General features: G+C 37.5%; 2 protein-coding genes across 4 annotated transcripts in view; one reads left to right on the top strand and one right to left on the bottom strand.

Annotated features, from left to right (window-relative positions):
* Positions 1-92: 92 nt before the first annotated feature.
* cltrn (collectrin, amino acid transport regulator) lies at positions 93-11155 on the bottom strand. Its single transcript, XM_006639121.3, has 6 exons — positions 10977-11155; positions 10347-10405; positions 9946-10031; positions 8112-8228; positions 3629-3823; positions 93-1860 (listed from the first exon to the last, which is right to left on the bottom strand). The coding sequence occupies exons 1-6, from the start codon at positions 11041-11043 to the stop codon at positions 1701-1703; spliced, it is 684 nt and encodes a 227-aa protein (XP_006639184.2). The 5' UTR covers positions 11044-11155; the 3' UTR covers positions 93-1700.
* Positions 11156-15491: 4336 nt separating this feature from the next.
* The window catches only part of reps2 (RALBP1 associated Eps domain containing 2), a 65949-nt gene continuing 53715 nt past the window's right edge, over positions 15492-27725 (top strand). Inside the window, exons 1-2 of one of the 3 annotated variants that reach the window (XM_069178904.1) lie at positions 15492-15656; positions 16606-16869. In XM_069178904.1, coding sequence (XP_069035005.1) covers positions 16690-16869 — 180 coding nt within the window. In that variant the 5' untranslated portion in view covers positions 15492-15656; positions 16606-16689. Of the gene's footprint in view, positions 15657-16515; positions 16870-27725 lie in introns of those variants that run through there. The other 2 variants (XM_069178905.1, XM_069178906.1) reach the window with 2 other exon arrangements.

Raw genomic sequence — 27725 nt, 5'->3', positions numbered from 1 at the left:
TTGTCATGAGTTTCCTTGGTGCTTCATACTTTTCCAAACCATAGACTGCAATGACACCGACAAACACTTGCAAAATATAATGGAGATTTGCCAATGCTCAAACTCAGTATTTTAATTACTATCCAGGCTATAAATTGCTCAATGTCTCAAGACTTATCCTTCTTCCTGAAAGAAATCATCTGTATTACTTAATTTATTTGAGCTTTAAACAACACTTTCTGCAACATAAATCGAAGATACAATAAAATCACATCCAGTAGTTCTGGGAGAAGGTTCAAAAACGAAGTTTTTCAAAATAAAAATGTACCCTTTATTCATCAGTTATAGAAGGAGATTTTCATTTCTTGGCATTTAATGAAATTCTGCTTTTTATCAACTTTATTTCATAAACCACGGTTCTGAAATCCTGGTTCTCCAGGTCAGGTGTGGCTACAGGTTTTCATTCCAACAAGCTAAAGCAGCGTTTACTGTCCTAACTGGGCCACCTGAACAGCTTCTGCCAGCTCTTTGGGGTGGGTGGTGCTGCTTTAAAGAGACCTAAAGAACCTGGAAACACAGCAGACCACCAGGACCAGGACTGGACACCCTTGGCTCTGTTTAATACTGTTTAAATTAAATATCGTAAGAAGAGGTTCTTGTTATAAAGTAGATTGTTACTGATTACCTGGGATTTGTTTACTACCCCATTGGTATACCTTATAAAAGCTTGTAACATCTACAGTATAGCTGAACTCAAAACGCATAGTAAGCTGTATAGGGTCTTAGGGAGGAGTGACCGACATCAATTAATGAACAAACAATAGACCTACAGTATTTAATGAACAAGTAAATGAAATAGCTTTACTTTAAATAATAAAGCAACACTATGACTTGATGACAACAGCTAAAATGCCTCCTTTAAGCTTTTTGTATTATCAGTTTACTTAAGCAATATCTGGAAACAGCTCAAGATTACCCAATAACTCTAGGTTTGGTGGGATGGGGAACTGTGCATATTGTTTTATTAACTGCAATTGTTTTATTAATGCTGCGCTAGCGAGAAATATAGATATCAGGGTCACTGTACTGAACAGTTAACTGATGTTTAACATACAGTGTGGTGCCCTCTGGTGTTTTAAGTTTGGTACTTTAAAATAGTTCAAGGTTGTAATTTGTTAGTTACATGTTATATAACCTTTCACGTTTCTTTATGTTTGAAAAAGTCATCTATAGCATTACTGGTGATATATTCAAGGAAGTCATTTAAATGATAAGAAGCATTTCTGCACTGATCTTCTTTAATCCTAATGCTATTCTCTTCGGTAATGTAATGCAGTCCACATACTGTAGTTATAACAACAGCATCTAACTATATATGGGTACAGTACAGTATATGGAAAGTACAGGTACAGCAGTTAAATGGGGACATTACAGGAACAATAGCAGTAAAAAACAAAAGGCGTATTAAGTGCCTTCTTTATACTTTGCAATATTACATTAACATTTCAATTATCCATGTTTTATGTAAAAAACAGTTTACGTATGATGTACTGTAATGCTATCACATACTGTATGTGACTTTGAAAATGAACAGATATGTGAAACTGAACTTTCTGTACAGTCAACATTCAGTTGACACCTTGAGATGAGCTCCCGCTAACCTGATGCCTATGAAAGTAAATTATTTGCTGCAGAGTACATTTCATGCCTAGAAGACATCTCTAGAGCTGTGTCAATCTTTCATCCTCCTGATGAAAGCCTCTGTTGTGAACTCCTTCTTTCCCATCAGTGACTTCACAGTGGATACCATTTTCAGTAATTTGTCCTTGTTTTTCTTCTTCCTCCTTTTCTTCCTCTTCGTCAGAAATTGCTTTTCCTCTCCTAGGCAGGAATTGAAATAAATATGAGGTGTGAAACCTATTTGAGTTTCCTTGTTTTGTTTTCCTGTTCTTTTGGTGTTTATTAAATTGACACTCTATTAATGCCATCCATTTTCATAAAATGAATCTGATACACGATAGAAAAAGAGATTATCATTACAATAGCTTTTGTTACATAATAAAAGTATATCTTAACTGAGAATTGAATTCATTAGAAGGAGGTTGATAACATTCTGTGCCCAGGGAAACCACAAGGGCAATGTTAAGTGTAGACAGGTAACCTGAAGTCTATTTGGCACTAAAACGTCTTAAACAATGTCTCCCTGTACATACTGTACAAATATGTTTTTTATTTTATTTATCACTCATAGACTTGAGATATGCAATACATATTGTATGTAGCAGATAAGTCACATGGATTTTTTTACATGGCATATTTTTTTAAACAAAGGGTGTGTTTAACAACTAACATGAACCTTAGACTAGTACTGGTTGTACTTTTTCACCTGCGTTTGTTTCTGAATTTTATCTACAAGTAGATTCTTATCAAGTAACAAATGGCTGGGTTTCTAACAGGGAGGTAGGAGGCCTTAATTTAAACCATTGTCAGTTTGTGATAAGTGTACATTGCAGTAGAGTCTGTTTTTCCTTTAAATGGAACAGCACTTGTCAGGACTGAAATCTTTAGTGCGAACGAACACATTTTTTTACCTTTAAGATATTTCTTGACACCGTGATCTTTGAAGCCAAAGTGACTACTTCTCTTACATTCGAAATAAGACACATGCTAGAGAACACCAACTTGACAGCCATGAGTAAGGGGTAACTCCATCAGCCAATGATTAAGCCTCGAACAAAATGCAATTATAATGCCTGAATGATGCTAACGTGTAATAATTACTTACTGTACCAAAAATTCTCTTTCATTTATTCTGTTTAAAATATGTTTTTTTAAATTAAAATTGAAAAACACTGCAGGTTTGTAGATTGTCTTTAAAGAATCAACATTAGCTAATGGGGAAAGTTGGCATACAGGGTAACAGTGAGAAAACACACTCTGAACGTTCAGGGAGGACAGAGGACATTTCACGGGGGACAGCTTGTCACCATTCGTTTCATTGACGCACAGCTAGAGGCCTTGGATGGAACATCCAAAATGAGAGCACTGATATCTCGGAGCAAAATTAGTGTCTTAGAAAGGCACAGACAGAAAGGTATGGTATTCACAAAATCAGACTTCAAAGCAATGGTCAAGAATTCACACATTTATCATTAGCGGCACTGCTATACTGTAGGGAGAAGATAACACTGTGTAAGCAGAATAAAATGTTCTATAGTGAGAACTTAATGCTGAATAGGGAGACTGAAATTCTGTGTAAGTAGAAAAGAAACACATTTAAACACATTTTTTTAGAATTTGATGACAAATAACTGAGGCAGAGGAAAATATATTTCTGTACTGCAAACAAAAAAGGGTTGATGAATTAATCTACAAGGACTGTGTCCTGGCTTCTGTAAAGTGGACCTGGTGTGAGTGTGTGTGTTTGTGTCTGTGTGTGTCCTCTGATGGACATCTCATCCAGGGCGTATCTTGTATTGCGCCCCAGTTGCTTGCTGGGATAGGCTCTGGCTCCCCTGCGACCCTGTACTGGCAGAGTAAGTAGAGTAGAAACTGGATGGGCAGATGGATGGCTTCTCTTCTTTGTGTTTAAAGTGCGTGGACATGGATGGCAGCACAGGCGAGACAAAAAGAGAAAGTGGCTACTTACCTTCGTTTTTGTATGGCTCCATGTATAATGAGTGCTAAGATGGCAACCATGACCAAACTGATGATCACCCCAAAGACGATAAGCCAGGGCTGTGTCGCAGGCTCAAGGGGAACCGCCATCGTTGGAGGAATGCCAATAAACTGCAGGGTTTTATCAGTCAGTAAAAAGGCACTATTGATACGGTTCCTCGACATCCTAGGGAACGAAATTTGAGGTTCAGCACTCTATCAGGTGAAGAAATCAGCAGTTTGAATGCAATAAATTACAGCTAAAGGCCTGGCAATACCTTAATCAGAACTGCACTTACGTTAAAGTAGTTATGAAACATGACCAACTATCAATTTAAGGAAAAAAAATGCTTTCATATGTAGCTGCTGCATAAATGTATACAATAAATTTAATACCTTTATTTACAGGGTGTTACAGAGTATGTGTAGATCATGAACATGGGATGGAATGGGATGAGTGCCGTCGAGTTGACGGCCCTATGGATTGTTCCCCTGTCACTATCCATAGAGTTTTCATGGCACGATACGGAAGTAGATTGCCAGGTCTTTCTTCCGCGCAGATAGTGCGAGTGTTGTTGCCGTTGCCACGGTAACGTGATCCTCCGCCGCCAACACCGCCCCATACTGCTGCTGCCCAGTATGGGTTATTAGAGAACCTTGCGCCCGACATGGGACACAAACCCACTACCCTGAGATTATGAGTCACATGCTCATGCTACCAACAGAGGTAGTCGGGGCAATAGATCATGAACATATCACAACACAAAATCAGTTCTATCCTCAGCCGTTAGTTCAGATAAACAGGCAGGTGTGGACTATGAAGACGGGCCTGACAGAACATTGGCATGAAAAATGCACTTTCGTGGGCATTCATGGGCTTTGCAACAGCTGGCTCACCAACTGCAGCACAAACTCGGCTCTTGTCAGGTCAGATATACAGTGCCTTGCGAAAGTATTCGGCCCCCTTGAACTTTTCAACCTTTTGCCACATTTCAGGCTTCAAACATAAAGATATACATTTTTTATTTTATGTGAAGAATCACCAACAAGTGGGACACAATTGTGAAGTGGAACGAAATCTATTGGATTTTTGAAACTTTTTTAACTAATAAAAAAATGAAAAGTGGGGCGTGCAAAATTATTCGGCCCCTTTACTTTCAGTGCAGCAAACTCACTCCAGAAGTTCAGCGAGGATCTCTGAATGATCCAATGTTGTCCTAAATGACTGATGGTGATAAATAGAATCCACCTGTGTGTAATCAAGTCTCTGTATAAATGCACCTGCTCTGTGATAGTCTCAAGGTTCTGTTGAAAGCGCAGAGAGCATCATGAAGACCAAGGAACACACCAGGCAGGTCCGTAATACTGTTGTGGAGAAGTTTAAAGCCGGATTTGGATACAAAAAGATTTCCCAAGCTTCAAACATCCCAAGGAGCACTGTGCAAGCGATCATCTTGAAATGGAAGGAGTATCAGACCACTGCAAATCTACCAAGACCTGGCCGTCCCTCTAAACTTTCAGCTCAGACAAGGAGAAGACTGATCAGAGATGCAGCCAAGAGGCCCATGATCACTCTGGATGAACTGCAGAGAACTACAGCTGAGGTGGGAGAGTCTGTCCATAGGACAACAATCAGTCTTACACTGCACAAATCTGGCCTTTATGGAAGAGTGGCAAGAAGAAAGCCATTTCTCAAAGATATCCATAAAAAGTCTCGTCTAAAGTTTGCCACAAGCCACCTGGGAGACACCCCAAACATGTGGAAGAAGGTGCTCTGGTCAGATGAAACCAAAATCGAACTTTTTGGCCACAATGCAAAACGATATGTTTGGCGTAAAAGCAACACCGCTCATCACCCTCAACACACCATCCCCACTGTCAAACATGGTGATGGCAGCATAATGGTTTGGGCCTGCTTTTCTTCAGCAGGGACAGGGAAGATGGTTAAAATTGAGGGGAAGATGGAAGCAGCCAAATACAGGACCATTCTGGATGAAAACCTGTTGGAGTCTGCAAAAGACCTGAAACTGGGACGGAGATTTATCTTCCAACAAGACAATGATCCCAAACATACAGCAAAATCTACAAAGGAATGGTTCACAAATAAACGTATCCAGGTGTTTGAATGGCCAAGTCAAAGTCCAGACCTGAATCCAATCGAGAATCTGTGGAAAGAGCTGAAAACTGCTGTTCACAAACGCTCTCCATCCAACCTCACTGAGCTCGAGCTGTTTTGCAAGGAAGAATGGGCAAGAATTTCAGTCTCTCGATGTGCAAAACTGATAGAGACATACCTCAAGCGACTTGCAGCTGTAATCGCAGCAAAAGGTGGCTCTACAAAGTATTAACGCAAGGGGGCCGAATAATTTTGCACGCCCCACTTTTCATTTTTTTATTAGTTAAAAAAGTTTCAAAAATCCAATAGATTTCGTTCCACTTCACAATTGTGTCCCACTTGTTGGTGATTCTTCACATAAAATAAAAAATTTATATCTTTATGTTTGAAGCCTGAAATGTGGCAAAAGGTTGAAAAGTTCAAGGGGGCCGAATACTTTCGCAAGGCACTGTATTAGCTTTCCCTGCTGTTTGTACACTCTCAGCAGTTTTGCCTCCTGCTCTTGTTTTATATAATGGTAAATCATGAGAACAAATAATCTGTGACTTTTGTTCAGGATGATAATGTGAAGGATGTGTTAGTTATTAATATAATAGTCTGCAGCTCTTTTAAGGGCAATCCGGTTGCTTCTAGATGTGGCCAACAGGAGACACTCTTCCCTCTGGGACAGAAATCCCAAACCTAATTCCTAACCTAACACGATCCTGTAACACCATGTTTTGGAGCAGTCCAGACTTCAGACACTGAAGATACTACTAGAAGCCAAAATGGTAGTGACATTATCAGGCCTGATTAACCTAGCCCTTGCCCCTTAATTTGTACAAGTGATTGTTAATTGAACACAGAGGATTATAGGATGTGATTTATCATCAATCAGTGAGATTCACACCCTCCGGTGTCGAAATAAAGCCCAATCGATCATTTAGGATCCCAACCATCCCGGCCACAAACTGTTCTCACCCCTGCCCTATGGCAAGCAGTACCGCACTATTAAAGCACGGACCACTAGACTCAAGAACAGCTTCTACCCTACTGCAGTGCACATTCTTAACAGCTACTGTAACTGCAATGCCCCAGACTAAATGCACTTCTGCACTATAAACTTTTTGCATGGTCTACTATGTCTTTTTTCTTTCTGCATATTTATTGTTTCGTTGTTATTATTTATTATGTTTGTAATGTACTGCCTACATTGTGTGGTGTTGTCTGCTGTACTGTGTAAGTCCCAAGAGATCACCTTGAATAAGAATTCCAAAGTACAGTACATGTGCATATGGCAGTAAACTCCTCTACTCTCTACTCTCTTTTAAGTTGTATACTGTACTATGTATAGCAACCTTATATCATTAGAATAGATTTTATTATACAACTATGCCAAACACTTGATTTGTCTAAGAAATGTTATGATTCAGAGATATTTTCATTTAACTTCTCAAAGCATATACAGTAAGTCCTGTCTCTATTAATATTGTCTAAATTAATATTATCTTCAAAACATTTCAGTTGGTAAGGTTAAAAAATGAATAACAATAAATTGTATCAGCTGTTTATGTTTAACATTTCTTTAATCCTTTATTTAAAGGGTAAGTCCATGTTGAACATATTCTCATCTACAACATGGAGACTCAGGCAGTGAACAATGTGATATAAAACCCTTGCGAAATTTACATCACCGGCATCTCAGCAGGGGTTTGAACTCATAAACTTCTGGTGTGGTGTGCAGAGAGTTAACCACTATATTACTAATTAAATGGGAACAATGCCTAGGCTAAGGATATTTCATTTATACAATAATTCTGTTGTGCCAAAGCTTTATCCTGTGAAGAAAGAGCTTATTTATGCAGCATTAAAATTTTAATATAAAACAACTCAAAATGGTTTTGTCTAACTTAAGTAGGCAGGTTTGCCTTGAGGCTTCTGTTTACAGACTTAGAGCTATGAAAACTTTATATAACCTCATATTTTTATCAAAAGCTGGTACATACATGTTTTAGAGAAGGTCAGCCCAGGTTCAAATGGGAGAAATTGGAAACCAATGACTAATACCTACAACTACAGTATTTCTCCACAAGCCTCACTACAGATAGAAGGAAGAACAGAGCAAATACAGAACTGTTAAAAACCAGGTTGTCATGAGACCCAACGCAAAGTATGGAGAATTTTGTTTCATTCAAAACTGTTCATATAAATTTTTGATAAAATTATCTTTAAAAATGATTTGATTTGCAAGCATTTTTTTATTTCATAACAAACAAACGCTGACATTCAACACTTCTAAAAGGTCATCATAAAAATGACCAATTTTTTCAAGTGGCATCATATAACTCATTTCCAGGACAATAGAGATAATTTACTGTACCTCACAGCATTTTCCACCTCCGTTCTGGGGATGAGCTCTGACGTATTTCCAGGGTCCGTTATCACGAACCAAAAAGAGACTCGGGGAGTTTCTTTACAAACAATGACATTTGAAACACTGAAAACCCAGAAAAAGAGATCATACAGTGAGAAACCTCCTTTAAATCACACCCAACTAGTAGATTAACAAGAACAAAACTAAGTGCACAAAGTTAAACCTCATTCACCCAACACTAAGTTCGGGGGGGCATAACACTGGTTCTGAACAGGGAACCCTACTGGGTGGTGTTTGCACGTTCTTCCGATATTCATGTTGGTTTTTACAAGGTACTCTGATTTCCTGCCACCTTCTGAAGACATGCTGTTTATGTTAGTCTATGTCTCCAAATTGTCCCCAGGCTGGTTTCAAATGTGGGATCCTCTGTCTCCAGGAGAGGTTTTGTTTTAATTTACTGCGGCCCTTTTTTCTAGGATGAAGCAGTTAAGAATTATGGATGGAAGGAGTAAGGAGTATTTAAATTCATACTTCATACAGTAATTACATTTATTATATAATTTAATTACAAATAATTTGATTTGTATATACAGTGTCTGAAGAACCCTGTCAAATGTGCCAGATAAAGCTTTTTTGTATTATTTATTATTGGAAATATAAACCCTAATACCCTTTAAAACTCTGTAATTTTGGATTTTAATTAAACAATTAGTATATCAGAGCATTTAAAATGTCTTTAGCTGCCATAAACAAATAGACTTTTTTATAATTTATGAATCGTATCTCCACTGTCCCCAGAATCTAGGACAAATGGAAACTGTGGTTGTACCTCTAGTCAACATGGAACTGTGTGATGTGTCTGATTCTAATATTCATGTCCAATTCTGTATTACTCGTTTTATTTTTCAACCAACACAATGTAATGTTATTGTCAAGACCTAGAATGGTTTAGCATTATTTGCGAGGATTTTCCGTCTTCTGTCCCTGAGTGGTAGATGCCATTTGGAAAGCACAGAAAAATCAATGAAGAAACTGAAAATGTAATATGCAGACACATGAAACACAAATAAACAGGCTGAAATCCATCCCTGTTGTTCACAGTTCCTCTACTTCTTCTGACTCAACTATCAAATAGTGCTTCTATAAAACCAAACATATTGGAAAACGCCTTTTATTTGACTGAGTGGTGTTATCAGGTTAAACAAATATTATGATGTGCATTACCCTTTATGTGGAGTAAATGTGAAAATAGGAATTAGCATCTTTGCCTCATCCTTTAAGGTGCAGTAACATTGCGGCATTCAGGCAAGCCGGCTTACAAAATCAAGAATTGTTATGTGGAGATTTAAATAATCTACCGTATATCTCTCTTGTTCTTTTGTATTGTCTAGCTTATTCATTTTTTTAATCAATCCATCCACCCATTGTCTAACAACTTTATCCAACACAGGCTCATGAGGGAGCTGGAGCCTATCCCAGCAAGCAACAGGCACATAACACGATTCACCCTGAACAGGGCACCAGTCCATCGCAGGGCAGGCACAGCCACACCAGGGCTTAATTTCCCAGGTGCCAACTAACCTAACAGTATGTCTTTGGACAGTGGCAAGAAACCAGAGCACCTGGAGGAAATCTATGCAAACACAGTGAGAACATGCAAGCTCCACACAAATAGCACCCCAAATAGGCTGCAATGCTAACCACTGCATCATCGTGCTACCTTTGTTTGTTTTTTTCAGTAGCTCATCAATTCAAAAAGTTTATTGAGCTACGGGAGATAATAGGAAATAAAGAGAAAAGATTAGAAAGAAATCTGAAAATTGTAAGGTACTTTGCTTACTTGAAATTTTCTTTGTTGAGGTATCTTCTCATCGCAAATGCAAGAGTTGCTCTGAATAAGAACAGTTCACTTTCATTCCATTCATACTGTGAAAAAATACTTCAGCTGTGAATGATGTACACATTTGTCAGCTACAGTAATGTATTTGCAGTTTGATTTATAAAAAAAAGTTCATGGCAGGCAAACCACCTACTCCCTGACTCTTTTCTACTTAATAGCATTAAACTCTTTGCCATGGACATGGTCCCGTAAACACAAAACTCCTTTCAGACTTTCTCATACTCACTAATACTACTTTATTTTTTCATTCAGTGCCCAGGAGCTCCAGCTGAACTAGCTGTCCTAATACACAACTAAAGTAGCACACACTAGCAATAACTATTTTATTTTAAAACACTTACTGCATTTTTCCCAAGAGCTGTTTTGATACTAAGTCGCACTTTGTAGGCATCTTGTCCATCTAAAGAAAGAAACACTATTTTATGCAAACATATGTACAGAACATTTTCAAGCTTTTCAAGGATATTTCAAAACACAAAGGTGGATGAGCATCCATACGTATGCTTTGATTTTAAAAACTGGTCCAGGGTAGCTGTATGCTTTTTCATTTCATTATCTAAAGTTGTACACTGTACTGAAGTGGTGTTCTGCAGGGTTTCTTAAAGGGAATTGCCTTTTTAAAGGATTCTGTTACATAGATCTCCCAGGATAAAGTGACATTGAATCAAATTAACATTTATTTGCCATCAGATTTCTTATCCCAAAACTTTTTGTGTGCCAAAATAATTGTAACAGTGAAAATGCACTGGAAAAAATCACATTAAACCAAATACGTTTTCTTCAATAATTATTCAATACATTCAATAATGTTTAATTATGTTCTTTGCAAAACAAATAAGTTTATACATATTTTTTTACTTCAGCATCAACTTAGGAGGCCCAGAAACTGCTGGTTCGCAAAAGAACATGATATCACCAAAAATGTCAATTGTAATGTGTTTCCTTTTAGAAGATGATACAGATTTACTTACTGGGTTCACACGCAGCCACTGCAAGAGCTGGCATTAAGATCAACAAAACCAAGAGTCCCGCTAGCATCCTTCCCAAGTGTGAAAAGAAGAGAGCAAAATATCCAAGGCAATGTTAAGTTCAGTGTGGCCAAGGATTAGAACAGTGTGGGATCGAAAATATAAAAGGGGAGGTTTAGAAAGGGTTTAATTATTAACCCAGGCTCATACAACCCTGACTGAGACATGGCAACCTCTGAATATGTGCAAACAGGTTTCTGATGTGCTCATTTTCCCTAGAAGGGCGTGTTTAATTAGATTTGAAAAACGTGCATTTATAGAAAGCAAAAAAGGATATGTTTGCCTGTGCAGAAGCAAGGGCTGATAAGATTGACTGGGATAGACAGATTATCTGGTAAACACACAAGTTGATGTAATCTGTTTTTATTCAGAACAATATGATACCCTGAAGATATTGGAGTTTCCAGCATATTTTGCAGCCTATGTGCCCCTAACACGAAGGCTTTACTTTTATCTTGTTGATTGTAACAAAGTCACTCAAAATACATGTAGGCATATTGTGTTGAATACTGAGAATTGATTCCACTAATACAGAAAAAAACAAAAGGACTGCCCATCAGGTGATCTGTTGATCCCTACTTCTTCCACACTTTGGTAAATTGATCTTGTGTTCTGCTTCCTCATCAAGCATGTAAAGTGTATAATCCTTTTACACCGACCTTAAATTTATTTATTTTAAACAAATACTGTATATTTTCTGTGTTTTCTGCCAGTATCATGCATCAACTGATTAAACTTTAACTTTTCTGTAACCTTGGGACCGTGCTATAACTGTCAAACCTGTTTCATGTAATGAGAACAGAATTTAAATCACATTCCATTTCTCTTGTCATGTGTTTTTCTGCATACCTAGAAAGAAGAGGCAATCTTAACTAACTAAACTAGCCTGAAAATCAGTGTCCTGTGGTACTATTAATTCCTTACCAGGACTGGATATTAACTTTTTCTTTTGCTGAGAGTTCATTTCTGCAGCCTCATTTCAGCTTTTATTAAATCTGGCAATCAGTATAAAGGTAACAGTGAAATGAAAGTTTAAAATACAACCTCCTTGTTAGACATATACAGTCACAGACAAATTAAAAGTGATGCAAATAATTAAATGTCATACCCGTCGCTTTTTACCAACCTCCTAAATTATCTAATACACATTATATCCTTCATGCATGTAGTAAGTGCGTGTTTTATTCTGTTTACCAGTTCCAAAGTAAAAAATGGAAACAGACATACCAATATACAACTATAGTAGCCTGTACTGTTTATTATAAAATGAATCCATATAAATATGTACAGCACTACAATAATTTCAATTTTTTTTTTTTGCTATGTGTTCCTTGTCTTATTCTACTTTTTTAAAGTTACAAAACTTATTAGAATCCAACATTTACACAAAAAGGATTAAAAGAAATGGGAGCTATCTTTCTTAACAGCAATGCCCCCTTATCCTAAAGAATACATTAAGATTTTTTTTTTAATTGGACGACCCAAATCAAATGTTTGATGCTTAATTTTGTTCCTGGTGCACCATATTTCAATAAGACAAATCAGGTTTCTATGACATCAAATTGCAAGATGTCTGGGGGTTTACTGGACATTTTGGCTAGACTGAGATATTTCATCAAGCAAGCACATGACAGGTATTTCTCAGAAAGACTATTTTTTGTGGACTCAATCTTTAATAATAATAATTATCATAATGTAAGATAAATTACTTGCATGATATGCCTTCTTTTGCTGGTTTGTAATACTTTGAGTACGTATTGCAGTAAACATTGTATAGTGAAATGTAAATGAGATTGTTATTGGAGTATGGTAGGGGCCATAATTAATAAACCATAATTGAATTATAAAGAACAATAATTTAATTGTAATCAAATGAAATAAGGAAGCACAAGACATTACTTCCTGTAAGGACATTAGAGGCAAGAAGCTAGAGGAGTTTAATCAGAAGATAATTCGGTTAATTTAGCAAATTAATTACTTTTTATCATAGTTTTTGTGTCTTTCCTGTAGGAATTAGATTGTATAACAGTCAACATACACAATTAGTTTAACATTGGTATGATTTAGAGATGGAGATAGAGTACTCTTTTAGTCAGTCACTAAGTTCCCTCGATGTTTAAGACAAAACATTGAGAAGTAAGTGCAAGAGTTTCTTTTGCACCAAGCTACTGTTTATTTTACAATGCATCACAGTTTTTATTAGAACTATTGCATTAGAACTAATGACATATATTGATCTCAAAGCTAATGTTACGTCAGGTCTATGTTATGGACATCATCGCCTAACGAATGACATGTTTTTTTTTATTAGGCTTCCTTAAATGTATGTACTGTATAATATGTCTATGGGAGAACAGATGCCCTTACTTGGAACAGATTCTAATGCTTTTGCAATTGTAACTAAAGCAATATTCTTTCTAAATCAACATTTTATTATTTATTCCTAAAAAGTAATTCAAGAAAACAAAGATCTACAAAGATCTGCTGAACTACTGACATGCTGACTGGAGTCCCAAAGCTTTCTTATATATTTTTTTTGAACGCTTAATAAATTGTCCCTTTCTATTTTCAGCACTGAACCGACTTAATTTCTCTCAGAGTCTGGCTCCTCTTGCAATGTATTTTTTCTTCAACCTCCTGAGCCACCGAGAACCCCAAACTGACTATTTCTTTGCTCAATAATACAGCTTTGTGAGGCAGCTCATTTACTGGCAGTAATTCATCACCTAGCACTCGTTCCGTCAAAATGGCGGTATAACGCACTCCGCTTAATGAGGAGTATTTAATGTATTCAATTAATCAAATCACACAGCAATACCACAGTCAAGATTTCACTGCAGCAAAAAGTCCTTACAACATATTAAGAATAATCTACAGTACCAGTGTTTTCTGTTTGTGATAAAAATGCTAACATTCTTACAAGTCATTAAAAGCAGTACATGGGTGTTACAAAAAAGTTTAAAAAATTGAAGTTTTAACACGTTTAAGAGTTACACTAGTCTGACACTCCTAAAACAAAGTATTTGGCAGTATTTTAAATGGCTTTTCAAGATTTTAGTAAAGGTTACACAACTTGAATTATTTTTATATTTTGTAACTTCAAGAAATTGTTTAACGTTTGCTTTCAGATCTCCACTGTGTTTTCTAACTGCTGTCCCTTTTCTCGGATAAAATACTGGTCCTAATAAAAGTCTGTGATATGGGAAGATTTTTGTTATGCTGGCAGAAAGTTAAGTTAAAATAACATGCATTTCAAAATGATGAATTGTATATCTAAAGCTCACGACGCCCCCTACAGTTATTTTATTACTGTTCTCTGAAATTAAAGATTTCCAGATGATTGTTCATTACTTAATCTTTTATACATACCGCTCAACCCCGTATTATTTCCAATAGACAGCATTCATTATGTAATGCTTCGGGGCTCACATGGGCACCCTTGCCACTGGTGCATTAGGTCAGCCCCCCACCGTCGGGGACTCAAACCCAGGCCTCTGGCATCACTCAACAGGGACCCAGCCTCTTGACCCAAAGAGAAATCTCCCTTTGGCTTAAGAGGCTGGGTCCCTGTTGAGTGATGCTAGAGGCCTGGGTTTGAGTCCCTGACAGTGGGGGGCTGACCTGATGTGGCAGTGGTGAGGGGTGCCCATGTGAACCCTGAAGTGTTATAGTTACTTTTTTTGATCCAGTAAAAGCAAAAACAAAACTTACAAACATGAAATGCATTAGGTAGATAACAAGGTTGCAATTAAAAGCCATCTGGGCCCATGTTAATCTGTTAATCTGGTAAAATATACATGGGCTTTTTACTAATTTAATTCAAACTTGTGATGTTTAAAAAACATGTTTATTCCATTGGTCTGTTTGTTATTTCTTAGAAATTTCTCTTTTGTAAAGTTTTTTTTTTAACCTGAACTCTGAAAAGTACATTACACTATAGTGAATGAAATATATTGTAACGCATACGGCCGACATTACAAGTTGTGCGAGCCGGCTTCCCAGCACGGTGACGTCACCGCCCTTCCCTGTGAATAGCAGGGACCACAGCTGGCGGGCTGAAGGGAGATTTCCCTTTAGCTCAACTGGCTGGGTCCCTGTTGAGTGCTGCCGGGGGCCCAGGGTCGAGTCCCTAGGAGTGGGGGGGCTGACCTGAGGCGGCAGCGGCGAGGGAGCATACCCACGTGAACCTAAGAGCGCTACAATGTGCTGCAATAAATATATCCGTCTTCACGGATGTGTATTTTAATTGATGCATTTCTGTCTTGGTATACCGCGGGTTTGCACATCGTTACTCTTTTACCTGTCATTCAAAAAACATGCAAACCTCAAGGGTAGGCCAGCTGTCACCATTGCAAAGCAGCGTGAATAAATTAATTTACTTGTCTAAAAACACTTTACAGCAGACAGCCTTTCAACAATACAGACTATTAAAGCTTGCGTTTGTTTTACTACAGTAGTTGTACTCGAGGAAGTGTTTTTTTTTTAACCCAGACGTATTTGCTGCAATAGCCGTTTTTCCTGTTATCCAACATTGTAACATACTGTACTGTAATGCAAGCCGGATCACATGCTTCTTTCAGCTTTTGACCTAAAGTGGACATTTGTTTTAGGCAGCTGCTGGAGGTAAGATAAACATTAATTAAAATGTACTAGTGATTTATGTTTCAACTGGTTACTCATAGATGAACTACAGCTATTATTTTTTTGTAGTGTAAGAGTATAATTCCTATTACTAATCAAGCAACCACAATATCTGCCAGGGGTTGTAATAAATCAAGTCCTGAATTTATTCTGTGCTCTCAAGATGACAGAACATTTGAGTTAAATTCGGGAAGTTTTGTGAAACATGGTTAGATAATATTACACATAGAAAAATAATTACACATCCCTACAGGATGGATGATGTTCGCCACGTTATCTCGCTTTCTATAACACTATAGTTTTATGTGTTCGTCTTAATACGATATAAACACAGCACGTAAGGAACATACGGTGATTTAAGGTTAGCAACAGGGTTAATGAGATCGTGTCGTACTGCACTTCAGGCAAAATTCTCAAGATTCCAATTGTCTGATCTGCAATAATCCACTGCAACAGTGAGCGACTTTTACATCTGCTTATTCAGCTTGCTATCATTCTATATTACATGTATCTTTTTTAATTCACGAAGATAATTGTGGGCTTTAAATCCCTAAACTACTCCAGATTAACTGTTTATCGAACTGTCTACACCAGTTTCACCTGAAAGTACAGACCTTAAATACAGTGTATATACTGTACATACACGTTTTACGCCTATTTGGCAACGACAGAAAAAAACTCAGCGATGCAATCGTAACTTCATTGATAAGAGTCACTGCCGCTTCAATTATCGGATACTGACCAGCTACAAGATTGCTTTCCGAGTTTGCAAGCTGACGTCAAACTCGGGATTCTTTGCTAATGGCGCCACCTTGCGTCTTGATGTTGTACTTCGCCACACTGCGCTCAGTGTAAGGAAATGTAAACTCTGCTACTGCAGATACGTGTTCTTTTTATTTTATTTTTGTATGTTTTTTCCCCACTGTTTTAGACCAGACGCGACGCTCTGGGGATCGGGGCCTGTTTATCTTTGAGCTGGTGAAGCTCCGAAACTGTCTTCTTGAATGTGTCAGGAATGGATCAGGGACCTGGAACGGCGACGGGAGGGAGTTTTATTGCCTTGAGTGAAAATGAACAAAGATATTACTCGGGTCTGCACAGTTTGTGCCAAGCTGACAGTTCAGGGAAACTAGCAGCGAGTAAAGTGATAGAGCTGTTCAGAGCATCCCACCTACCTAGCGAGACTCTTCATCAGGTAAGTGTCGGCTGTTTGATTTTATTATTAAGATGGCCGTGCTATTTTGTTGCTCTTATTACTTTGACCATCTCGGTTAAATCGGTGTATAAATATTGTTAATTTCCGTTTGCTAGTTTTGAGCAGAAGCACGGATCTCGAGTAGCTAAGCTTTCGCTGTAAGCATTTCAGGTGGTACACAGGAAACAAGACTAATGTTTATTTTCAGCTAAGCTGGTATAGTTAGGAGAATCAATTCGCTCTCCTTCAAGGCAGGAGTGGATGTGTTTGTTCGTTTTATTTTTGCTTTATTTTTTTCGTTGTCTATGCAAAAAGATGTTAATTTGCTACTTCTTTTCCGCTTTCTCCACGTTGCAAGATGAGCTGTGACATAACCTTTATTTAACTTTCAGCGTCGCTATAAGACGGCAGCTGAATTTAAAAAATAGAATTTACCAGAGAGTGTGATGATCGTATTAATACTGTATATAACACAATTCTAAAGAGAAAGATGTGGGGGTTAGTTTACCGTTGTCCTGTCAGCTGATAACATTGAAAACAGCTTGCAAAACCACCTGTACTGCACTTGATACCAGAGGGTTAGCTCATCAAATTAGTCAGTCATTAGTAGACTTTCCGGTACCATCGCTGCGTTTGACTTCATTAAAAATAATACTTAATAAATAAAAACGTGTACAGGGGCTCGATAAGTAAGCTTATGGGAAAATAAATAATGAACGATCACTTCAACTAGCTACATTTTTCAGAGGACCTCTGTTATTTGTTGTTTGTAATGGTATGCAAAGAATGTATTCGAAGCCATTAAGCTTGTATTCTAAATGCTACCTAAAAATAAATTAGGATCGGTAAGATAAACCCTCCGGAACGCTCAAAACCTGCCTGACAGCAGGTGCGCGAAAGTCATATTTTATAGGTCAGAATGGTTTCTATGGAAGCACCTATTCTATTCCCCGTTCCTGTGCAGATCTCGAGAAAGCAAAATCCACAGGTGTGCAAAGTGTAGGCTCGCTTCACTGTAACTTATCCTAGGTTATTATCTACTTTATAGTTTAAGGTAAACGAGCACACACATTCCATGTAGACTGTATCATAATTAGATGTTTCACTTAGTACCACGTGTTAATGCTGGAGACAGAAAGACGGCTCATTCCCAAGATGAGATAATTTACAAATTATATGTTATAATGTCTGTATATACTCTTTCTGACTTATTTCATATTGTAAACATAACACATCTTCGCCCACCCACATGTCTAGAAGACAGTTTTACACCGTAATGCGCACGGTCAAATGTAGGCTATCACAGCAATCTGAAATGCACGTTTTGACTTTAAATGTTCTTTGCTCATGCAGTGGTGCATTTGAATTAATAGGGGATGCGTCCACTGCTGTTGATGGTTTTAAGCTAATAGTTTTAATTCTATTGTACTTGCAATATACTTTGCAAAGGAAGAAAAACTTGATGTGTGATATACAGTATTTGTAAAGAGGAGTGGAGGCCTCTCTTTTTGTGAAATGGCTGCTCTGCACAAATATTCAGTATTAGTCTGAGTCTGAGGTACAGGTTTTGTAGGCCTTCATATGCACATTGGTCCAACAAGACACCACCACCACTGCACAGGAGTAGTGCAGAGCTGCCACAACCCTACTTATTACAAAACACTTTTTTAATACGTTCTAAAGCTGTGTAACTTGCCTTGTTTTTGACAAAAGGCAGAAGACAGTTTGATACTAACAGTGTGAAACCTTTGCAGACAGCACTCCCTGAGGGTAGGAAGTACTGTACCACCACCTCTCATTCACAGATAAGGGTTTTTGAACTGTGTTAGTAAAGGGTGATAAACAAGAATTATTTGTAACTGTCTTTATTGTGTGTTTAAAATGGGAAGGGATAGAGTTGTCACTTCTTAAACAAATTGACATGCACAAAAGGAATTTCTCTCTCTCTGTCACTTGGCCTCTACATACTGTACATATCTTCCCAAGCATGTGAAATAAAAGAGTAAGAAAATATCACAATACATTCAGTTACAATAGAATGTATACTGTATAAACTGTATATAAAATCAGTTTAATGTTTTTAAATAATAATTTAAGTATAAGGGTCTTTTGGTATACTCTTTTGCATTTTTATGGAACTTCTATTTAACCTGGATGTCCGACTAAGCAGGGCGCAATCAAACTTGCCTCTTTTGGAAAAAAATTCTCGATTAGGTGGTCGCCATTAGGTACCAGCCCCTGTTATTGCAAGTAAGATATATGAGCCTCTTCAGACTGGGTTTAGATCAATGCATATTACAGAAGCAGATCTCGTTAGGGTTGCTAATGATCTGCTGACTCTAGTTTTTTTTAATCCATTCCTGTCCTGCTGGACCTTAGTGCTGCCTTTGGCACTGTTAATCATAACATCTTGCTGAATATGGTAGAGAGGGTCATTGGAATTACTGGAACTGTTTCGTTATGGTTTAAATCTTATTTAGTTTTTATTTCTCCTCATGCCCAATCAGCACAAATGTCTGTTTTTGGCCCATTTATTTTTTTGTGTCAACCTCACACAATGTTACCATCCATTCATGCATTTTCTAACCATTTCTTCAAATGTGGGGCCATAAGGAAGATGGAGTCTATCCCAGCAGGCAGCAGGCTTCCTAGATGGGACATCAGTCCATTGCAGGGGGTCCCACACAGACAGACACACACACACACACCAGGGCCAATTTTCCCAGAAGTCAATTAACCTAAAGCACCAGTAGGCTTTTGCACTGTGGGAGGAAACTGGAGCACCCGATGGCTACCCATGCAAAAATAGGGAGAGCATACAAATGCAACACAGATTGCACCCCAGATCTGGAATTGAACCCAGGGCCCCAGAGCTGCAAGACAGTAATGCTTACCACTGCATCACCATGCCGCCTGCTTATATGTTACCATTTGGTTAAATTCTTCATAGATATGGCATCACGAATATCAAATTTATGTTCTCTTCAAACCTCACATTAATCAAACAATATCTGCCTTGTGACACTGCTTTCACAAGGTTGTATGTAGTACAAAGTATGTAGTTTAGCTCTTCTTATTCTGCATGTTCCAATCTTAGTTTGGCTGTTGATGGTCCTGAAATAAGTCCAGTTACTTAGGTAAGGAAGTTTGGATTCATGTTTGACTTATGCCTTGAATTTTAAGCTCACAGTCTCAATATTGAATGGTGTTTTTTTAAATTCTTCATAACATTGTGCACATTCCATACACATCTCTTACAATCTGATGCAGAAAAGGCTAATGCATGCTTTCTTTTTACCACCTTGACTATTGCAATGCTTGCAGGTGTATTCAAGCATATTCAGGATTCATCTGCTTGGATTTTAACAAAAACTAAAATGATGAGCATATAACACCTGCTTTCTTGCACTGGCAATTGCCTTATGGTCTGAAGCTGCTGTTGTGATAATTCAGGGGGACTGACTTGGAATTGACAAACCTGTTGTGTATTACATTCATGATCAAATATCAAGTGTTTATGTTGCATATGATCTGGTGTGGTTTAATTTAACCCTTATACTGGAAGATTGTAAAGCAGCATGGATGGATACCCTTGAAAGTCCAGTTTTAGTGTGAGAAATGGTATGCAAAGGAGTTGAAAGTGGAAAGAAGGAAGCAGATCATGTTTGTAATTGGTGCATTTTGTGTATATTGATTTCTTTTTGTAGGTACAGTATTCTGTACTGCATGCAGAAGGCACAGTTTTCTTTCTGTAGCTCAGTTTGATTTATTTTCTCTGTGTCCTTTTCGAGGTCCAGGATATTTGGCTCCTGACTTGTTTACTTCCTTCCCAGTTTCACTGAATGAATCCAGCTTTTTATGATAGGGGTTGAGTGACAGAGGGAATAGGCTCTTGTCAACCACACCAGGAGCAGAACAGGATGTACATGCAATCCATGTAACAGAATAAGAACTTCAGTGTTGTAAAAGAATTTCCCTACTTCTTTTTGTTTACTTGAGTGTGAAGCCCTTCACAAGTGCACTGGTAAACATAAAGCAATCCGGTGAGAAAAGCAAGATTCACAATGTTCTTTTTAATCCCCTATAATAGCTTGCATTATCTTATTAACTGGGTAATACAATACAACAAACTACCAGGCTGGGTAATGCACAAAGAGTAAACAGAGTCTTCTTTATCTTGTTGCTTCATTGCAGAGAGCACCACAGTATTATGCTTGGAAGAGTGGTGGGAATGCCAGCTTTGGAGAATAATAAGCATTTCAGCTTTTGAAAATCCATTTCCTTCTGTATTACATGAATGAATGAATGTTTGTATTTTACTCTACCTGTCCTGTTCTGTTATATCATTAGGCTGAAAGTAACAGTAATAGAATAAACTATTTTCTCTCTAGGTGCCCGATCAGTATTTCCAGATTGAAGGAATATCAGTATAGACCTTGCTTTCTGAACATGCTGACTGAATTGTCACTTTTAAGAGAAATACACTGGCATAGCTTCTGCTGTGCACTGAATCAAGCTCCATAAAGAAGGGTGTTGAGCAAGTTACAAAGGAAGCCAGGCCTTGTTTGTGTTCCAAGAGGAAGGAATAGTGACCCTATTTTGCTTGAAACAGCTGTGTGTCCCAACTTTTATAGATGTCTTTCCGCTACAACTGTTGTCAACCGCCTATAGTGTTTTTAAGGGACATTACCATATAAGCTCTTTAAAAGAAAGCAACAATTTGAAACACTCCAGGACTAAAAAAGGTCAGATCGCATACCTCTGATAAGAGGACAAGAGGTTTCCAGAAAAAGAAATTTCTGGACGCAATCGGTTCGGATTGATGAAATCTCGAAAGCTGCTCATTGAATGGGCTTATTGATACAAAGCATTTCTTGACCTGGCTGAAGCTTGTGAAACATTTTGCTTTAAGCTATTTAAAATAAATCCAGATTATAACACGAACAATGTGAGACATTAATTGAAATAGTTTCAGTGCAGCTAGGTGGGTGAACACACAGTACATGTGTCATTATTCCTTCTTTGTCTTTTTGTCTTTCTTGTTTTTAGAATTTGCTTACACTTCTCAGGCTAGCACTGCAGGCAAGTGGTAGAATGAGTGTCATTTCATTATGAGTAATGCCTCAATAGGTTCTCTGTCAGACACCAAGAAAATTAATTAGATGCTTGGGAGAGTCATAGTAATAGCATTGTGTTCCTTCCTGCTGCATTTGGCAAATATACTAATAAGTCAACTGGACTCCTGCCAGTGGTCTAGTGTTGCCAAACAATTCACGCCTGTATGAATGGATATTTATAGTTTGATGCTTTTTTTTTTTGGCAAAATCTGCTCATACTCAAACAGGCTTGAAAGATGGAAAAACTCCAAAGCAGGAAATATGTGACTATTTTGTTGAGTGTGTCTTTTCTCGCAAAATATATTGCACAGTGTGATATGAAAATATGAATAGCCGCATTCAGTGTCTGCTTGAAATTCAGTCATCTCTTAATCAACAGCAGTGGAACTGCTCAGTCTGTTGATAAAGTAACATGAAGCCATTGCCATCACCAGCAATGTCCCATAAATCCTGAGTGAGGCGGCTAGTTTGTTCACCATTAGCCTGATTTTGCAGTTGTGCTCAATGGACTTCCTTATTGTTGCGTCCAGCCTCTTTTGAGTTATGGATGCTCATTCTTTCAGTTTGCCCTCTTAACAAAGCTCAGTAAGATGAAGCTGAGCAAAACCATAGTTTCTCCTAATTATTATTTTAAACAAAAATAATTCTCAGCTACAGAAGTACAAATTAACTTTGGAAACATGAGTTCAGGCTCGAAGTTTTTTTAACATCCACACTGTGCTTTTATCAAGACCTGTTTCAGCCACTGAAATTCAAGTTAAGCCGGTTCCTGTTAAATAGACTGTATAAAAAAATAGCAGATGTGAAAAGGTGAGGAGACTGGATTACTCTTGTTTAGCTTTTAACATCACCTGACAAGCTTGTGGTTCTTAAATCAACATTCTTGTTTGTAGTCAAGACCTGTGTAACGCTCATAATACACATGTAGTCCATGTACAATATGGTGGACAGAGTTAATTGTTTAAATTATACACATGTTCACTTGATTATTAAGGCAAGGTCCAGTTGTTTTTTTTTGCAGTTAGGTATTTTAATATTTATTTATTCAGATTTTTTTTGCATTTACGGTAAATGTTTGTCATCTGATAAATATTAAGGCGAATGCATGAAAAATTACTAACAGTGGCAGAAAGAATAGGAGAAAAGGTTTGTGAATCAAATAGCTACTTGTATTTGCTTTTCGTGTGTCTTTAGAATTAGTTTTATTGACTCAGTATGTGATCCCTGAAGCCTTTTGTATTCAAAGCTCTTTGAGATTTGACTAATTACAAAAGATAAAATGAAGTTTATGGCATCTGTTCTCCATCGCTAAGTCTTTATTTGGAAAAAAAGGTAGAAGAACGTCAGTGTATCATTCAAGCTTACATCATTAGATTTTATCATCCTACTAGTGTGTACCCATTCATAAACTCAAGAATGCTCTGGAAAAGAGAGATGATTATTTTCATGTCCTCTATTAATTGCTTGTTTCTGAAGTCGACTGCCAGTAGGGATTCTATAACTTGACATTCCTGTTGTACAGGATGTTATTAGACTTTTGCTTTTTGGTTTATGCTTTTTTTTGGCTGGGGTTAGCATAGGTTATTATTAGGCGTAGTTAAAATGAAATTAAGTAAAATACAAAAATTAATTACAGAGATTTCATCGCAAATTCCTGAAGATCTTGTGTTTTCTCGTCGGGGCGTGAGAAGAGATGGCATCACCTTGAGTGGAATTACTGTAGCGCTGGCACAGTGTCAGTAATGCTTCATTGCATATGGACCTAACGATAATATAATGGGCTGTGGCGGTTGTAGGTTATAAAAAAGTAGCAAATACTGAGAAAAATATATTATTCTATTATATATTATATATTCTGTATAAAATATATTGTATAGTCTTACTTTATTTTTACTGCGGCACATTTGCTGTGGGGATTTATCGTTGGGGTGGAGCTGGAGCCTGTCCTGGCAGCTTCTTTGTCATTTTCTTCAAGGGTCAGTTCTTCACATGGCCTGGCAGTGTACGAAGACAGTGAATGATCTACATTTTAAATCCAGAGCAGAGACCTTTCCTCTGCATTGCATATCTGTTGTAGACTTGTCGCAAATGTAAGATTACTTTTTCAACCAGAACATATTGAAAGGTGACTTATTTATCACCAGCTTTTCACAAGCATAGGTTTATCACTCCCACATTGAGTAGAGGCTGACGGAAAATGTAACAGCTGCTAAATGTTAACATGGTAGGTTTTGGAGATTCTAAATATTTCCCCCACAATACAAATGTTTTCCATGTTGTTTGCCTTTGCATTGAATTAAGCGCCTTTGAAATCCAGTAGCATGTGGTCTGTCTCTTAGCTACACAAAGCAGAAGATGGGCAAGTGCAGAATTGCAGTGAATTTGGCTTTTACTTGAGGTAAAGATCTTTAACAAGCCTCTGAGTCTGTTCTCCTCCTGCTGCAGGGCTTACTGCTGTTAGATCCAAAGCAGATAAACTATATAATTAAGAACATTAAAGAGGAAATATAAAGACATTTTGATATAATCAGTGAAAGCACGGGAGACTTCTGCCATCTCTCCATTTACTCTGTCTGACAAGAGGCTGCTGCACTAGGATTGCATCCAGCCCATTGCTGTCTGAGCTGAGAGAGGAAGCCCTCATTGCCATTGTTTTACAGTGCAAGGTGCTGCAGTTCATGGTCAGAACCCTGGAGCTGTCTTTATCCGTTTCAGACTGGATATTGTGCTGTACTGTACATTTCTGCTGCTTGTCTGAAAGAGAATAATTAAGTCTGACTGCAGAGGGAACATGGGACCCTGTAATGGATAAAGTAATTAGAAAATGAATAGATGGTATATACAGTAAGTACATACACAAAGCACAGTCCATTTAATCTGTGTTATTGTCCTTTTTCCATACACTTGTCTGCAAGGTGAAGATGAGTACAACGCTGAACAGTTTAACAGCATCTTGACTGTGATTATTTAAAAAAAGAAATTCTTAAAAAGTGGTACCTTGTTGTAAAACATCCCACATTAAATTGCTATTTATGTTACCAAATACAATAATAAAATAATAACAAAATGCAGTGAATTTCTAGTTATCCCATGTGCTTACACACAAAGTCCTCAGTTTGGGGTACTTACTTAGGGTAAGTTTGGGAAAATAATTCTCAATTAACCAATTTTAAATTAACATAGTAAGAATAATGACTTCATTTTCATAAGTGCTGTGTACAGTAATATCTATAACAATTTATTCATGCTCACAGGTACAGGACCTTCATTTTATGTTAATTTTCTTTAATGCAAATTCATACCCAAATTACTTTACATTGCGTCTCCGTTTCTTCGCTTTGTTTTGTAGCTGGCTGTTTTGCACCTACTGTAAGTCGCACCATGTGAGGTCATCATAATTGCAGCCGCTGTACTGCCACACAAAAAGCAGTTTGAAGAGGCTGTGACATAACAAGGCCCAATAGAAGCTTTGCAACAACAAGGCACGAAGCCTGAAATTTGTAGAAGACTTCTCTCTGCATTGTGCGTAGGGCATGACCTGGCTCGTAATTGATTTATAAAGCACTCATGCACGTCATGTTTTGCGTTGAAGCGGCAAAACAAAATAATGCCACGTTTCTAAAAAGTACAGCGAAAAGATTGTAAGTTTCATGTCTTTCTGCCTGCGGACATCACTCTAATGTAAGCATGCACGTGCACAGAAATATAGCTAATTCTCCTTTTTGGGGATGTTAAACACATGGACCATCGATCAGATCCATATCCTGAAACAGGCTGCAAGTAATTCGCTTCAGTGTGGCTCATCTTAGCCTGTGTTCAGATCCAGGCTATGTCTATGGCTGAGTACCTACAGAGGATGGATAGCACACAGCTGGCCCTGGGGTAGAGCAGGGTGGAGTCGACTGGATTGTTATTACTGTGCATGAGAGATTCCTGTCACTGGGTGGTGGTTTTTCTGCTGATATGACAGCCCTGTTGTTTCAGTTTCTGGCATGAAGTGATAAAAGAATCTCTGGTGTACAACCCTTTCCTGCTTGAATACTTGAGCAGCATCAAAAACACTGAAACAAGCACATTGCCTATTGATTTCCTGATGAGCTGTCCGTATGTGGCAGGAGACATTTCTTATGTCATCATTGGAAAGGTCACATAATAATGAATAGTAATTGTAATATGTGCCTTTTTTTAAATAAAAGATTTTGACTGTTTTGTAAGAGCACCATTAGCTAACTTTAAGGAAGAAACTGGAAGCTATTGGAGTATTTTGTAATCCTATGAAAAGTTGTAAGAACTCTTGTTTTGTTTTGCAATTTGTGCAAGTACAGCAGGTTTACTGTGTGCGTATATTGTGGATTTAAATAAATGTATCTTAGTGATAAAGAAGAATATTGTAAAAAAAATCAGTGGTATACTTGTGTGAGGCATGCTGTGAATTTAAAGTGGAATTTAAATATTTAATCCACTGCAGCACTTTTAACAAGTCAGTGTTTCTCTTTGGCATTAAATAAATGCGTTAGCATCAAGGATTAAGGAGCACAGTAAATTAAGGACATTAATTTTAAAGTTACATTAAGGAGCACAGTAAATTTAACTGATTTTTCACAATATGTGTGTTATTTAAGCTAATTTTACAAATATTTAGTTGAAATTACAATAGTCAGTGTGGAAGATGTAGTATAAATGACAGTAATTCATAGTATAATGAACAAGAAAGAATTTAGAACAACATGTACACATTGAAATCAAAATACAATTCACCAAAAGTACATTTTACTATTTCTAATCAATACTAGCCTAAATTGTTTTGGGGAATCCTGTAAATGTTAATATGTAGGATGATGTATTTATTTTAACTCAAGTATTAGTGTTTAGATGCCATTGGCATTGATTGAAAGCAGAACTGTAAAAATTACGCAGACTTGCTTGTACTATATGTCTAATCCCAACAAAACTCAAATTACCATGACTTTCTTGTTCATTTTAAGACACCCTTGTGGTGAAGCCTTGCTTAGACCTGGATTAAACTGAAGCTTTGAGCTGCTTGCCAGCTGCAAATTACAAACCTGGTTCTTAATAGTAGGTTATTTCTGCCAGAAAACATAAGAAAGGTTACAAATGAAAAGAGGCCATTTTGCCCATCTGCTGTAGCTTGTTGGGTTGCTATTAGCTAATTGATCCCATCCAGCCTCTTATTGAAAGAAGACAAGTTATCAGCTTTGAAAACATGGCTGTATAGATTTTCTCAGACTCCCACAGCCATTTGTTTACAAAGATGCCCCTTATTTTCAGTTGTAAAATGACTTTTTTATCCACTGGAAACACCCCCATCAGATACAGTCAAACCTGGGACTTTGATTAGGAATGCTAATTATTAAATAAATATTTTTATTTTTTTAGACTGTGCATCTTTAGTACCAATAATAATACTAATTCAGCCATTCCCATACACACAGCATTCAGTATTGATAGTTGTTTAATAGTACAATACCTCTACAACCTCAGCTGCCACCTGTTCTCCTCCCTTCCCTGGAAAAGGATTGCTGTACTTGTCCTGTATTTTTCAGCCCGCTCTACTGTATCACTCTTCATGTTTTTCTGTATACGGGCAGCGGCATAATTTAATATCCCATTTAATCCCTTTAGCAGGTGTCTGGGTCTGTGCTCTGCTTCATGCAGTGCTTTGCTTTTCTGCCCCATCCTGCTATAGTACTTGTGATAGAATTGCCTTAACCAAAAATG

This window comes from Lepisosteus oculatus, chromosome 15 (assembly GCF_040954835.1).
Source record: "Lepisosteus oculatus isolate fLepOcu1 chromosome 15, fLepOcu1.hap2, whole genome shotgun sequence".
NCBI classification, from domain to species: Eukaryota; Metazoa; Chordata; class Actinopteri; order Semionotiformes; family Lepisosteidae; genus Lepisosteus; species Lepisosteus oculatus.
The sequence above is the reverse complement of the archived record's forward strand: the minus strand, read 5'-3'. Positions and strand labels throughout refer to the sequence as shown.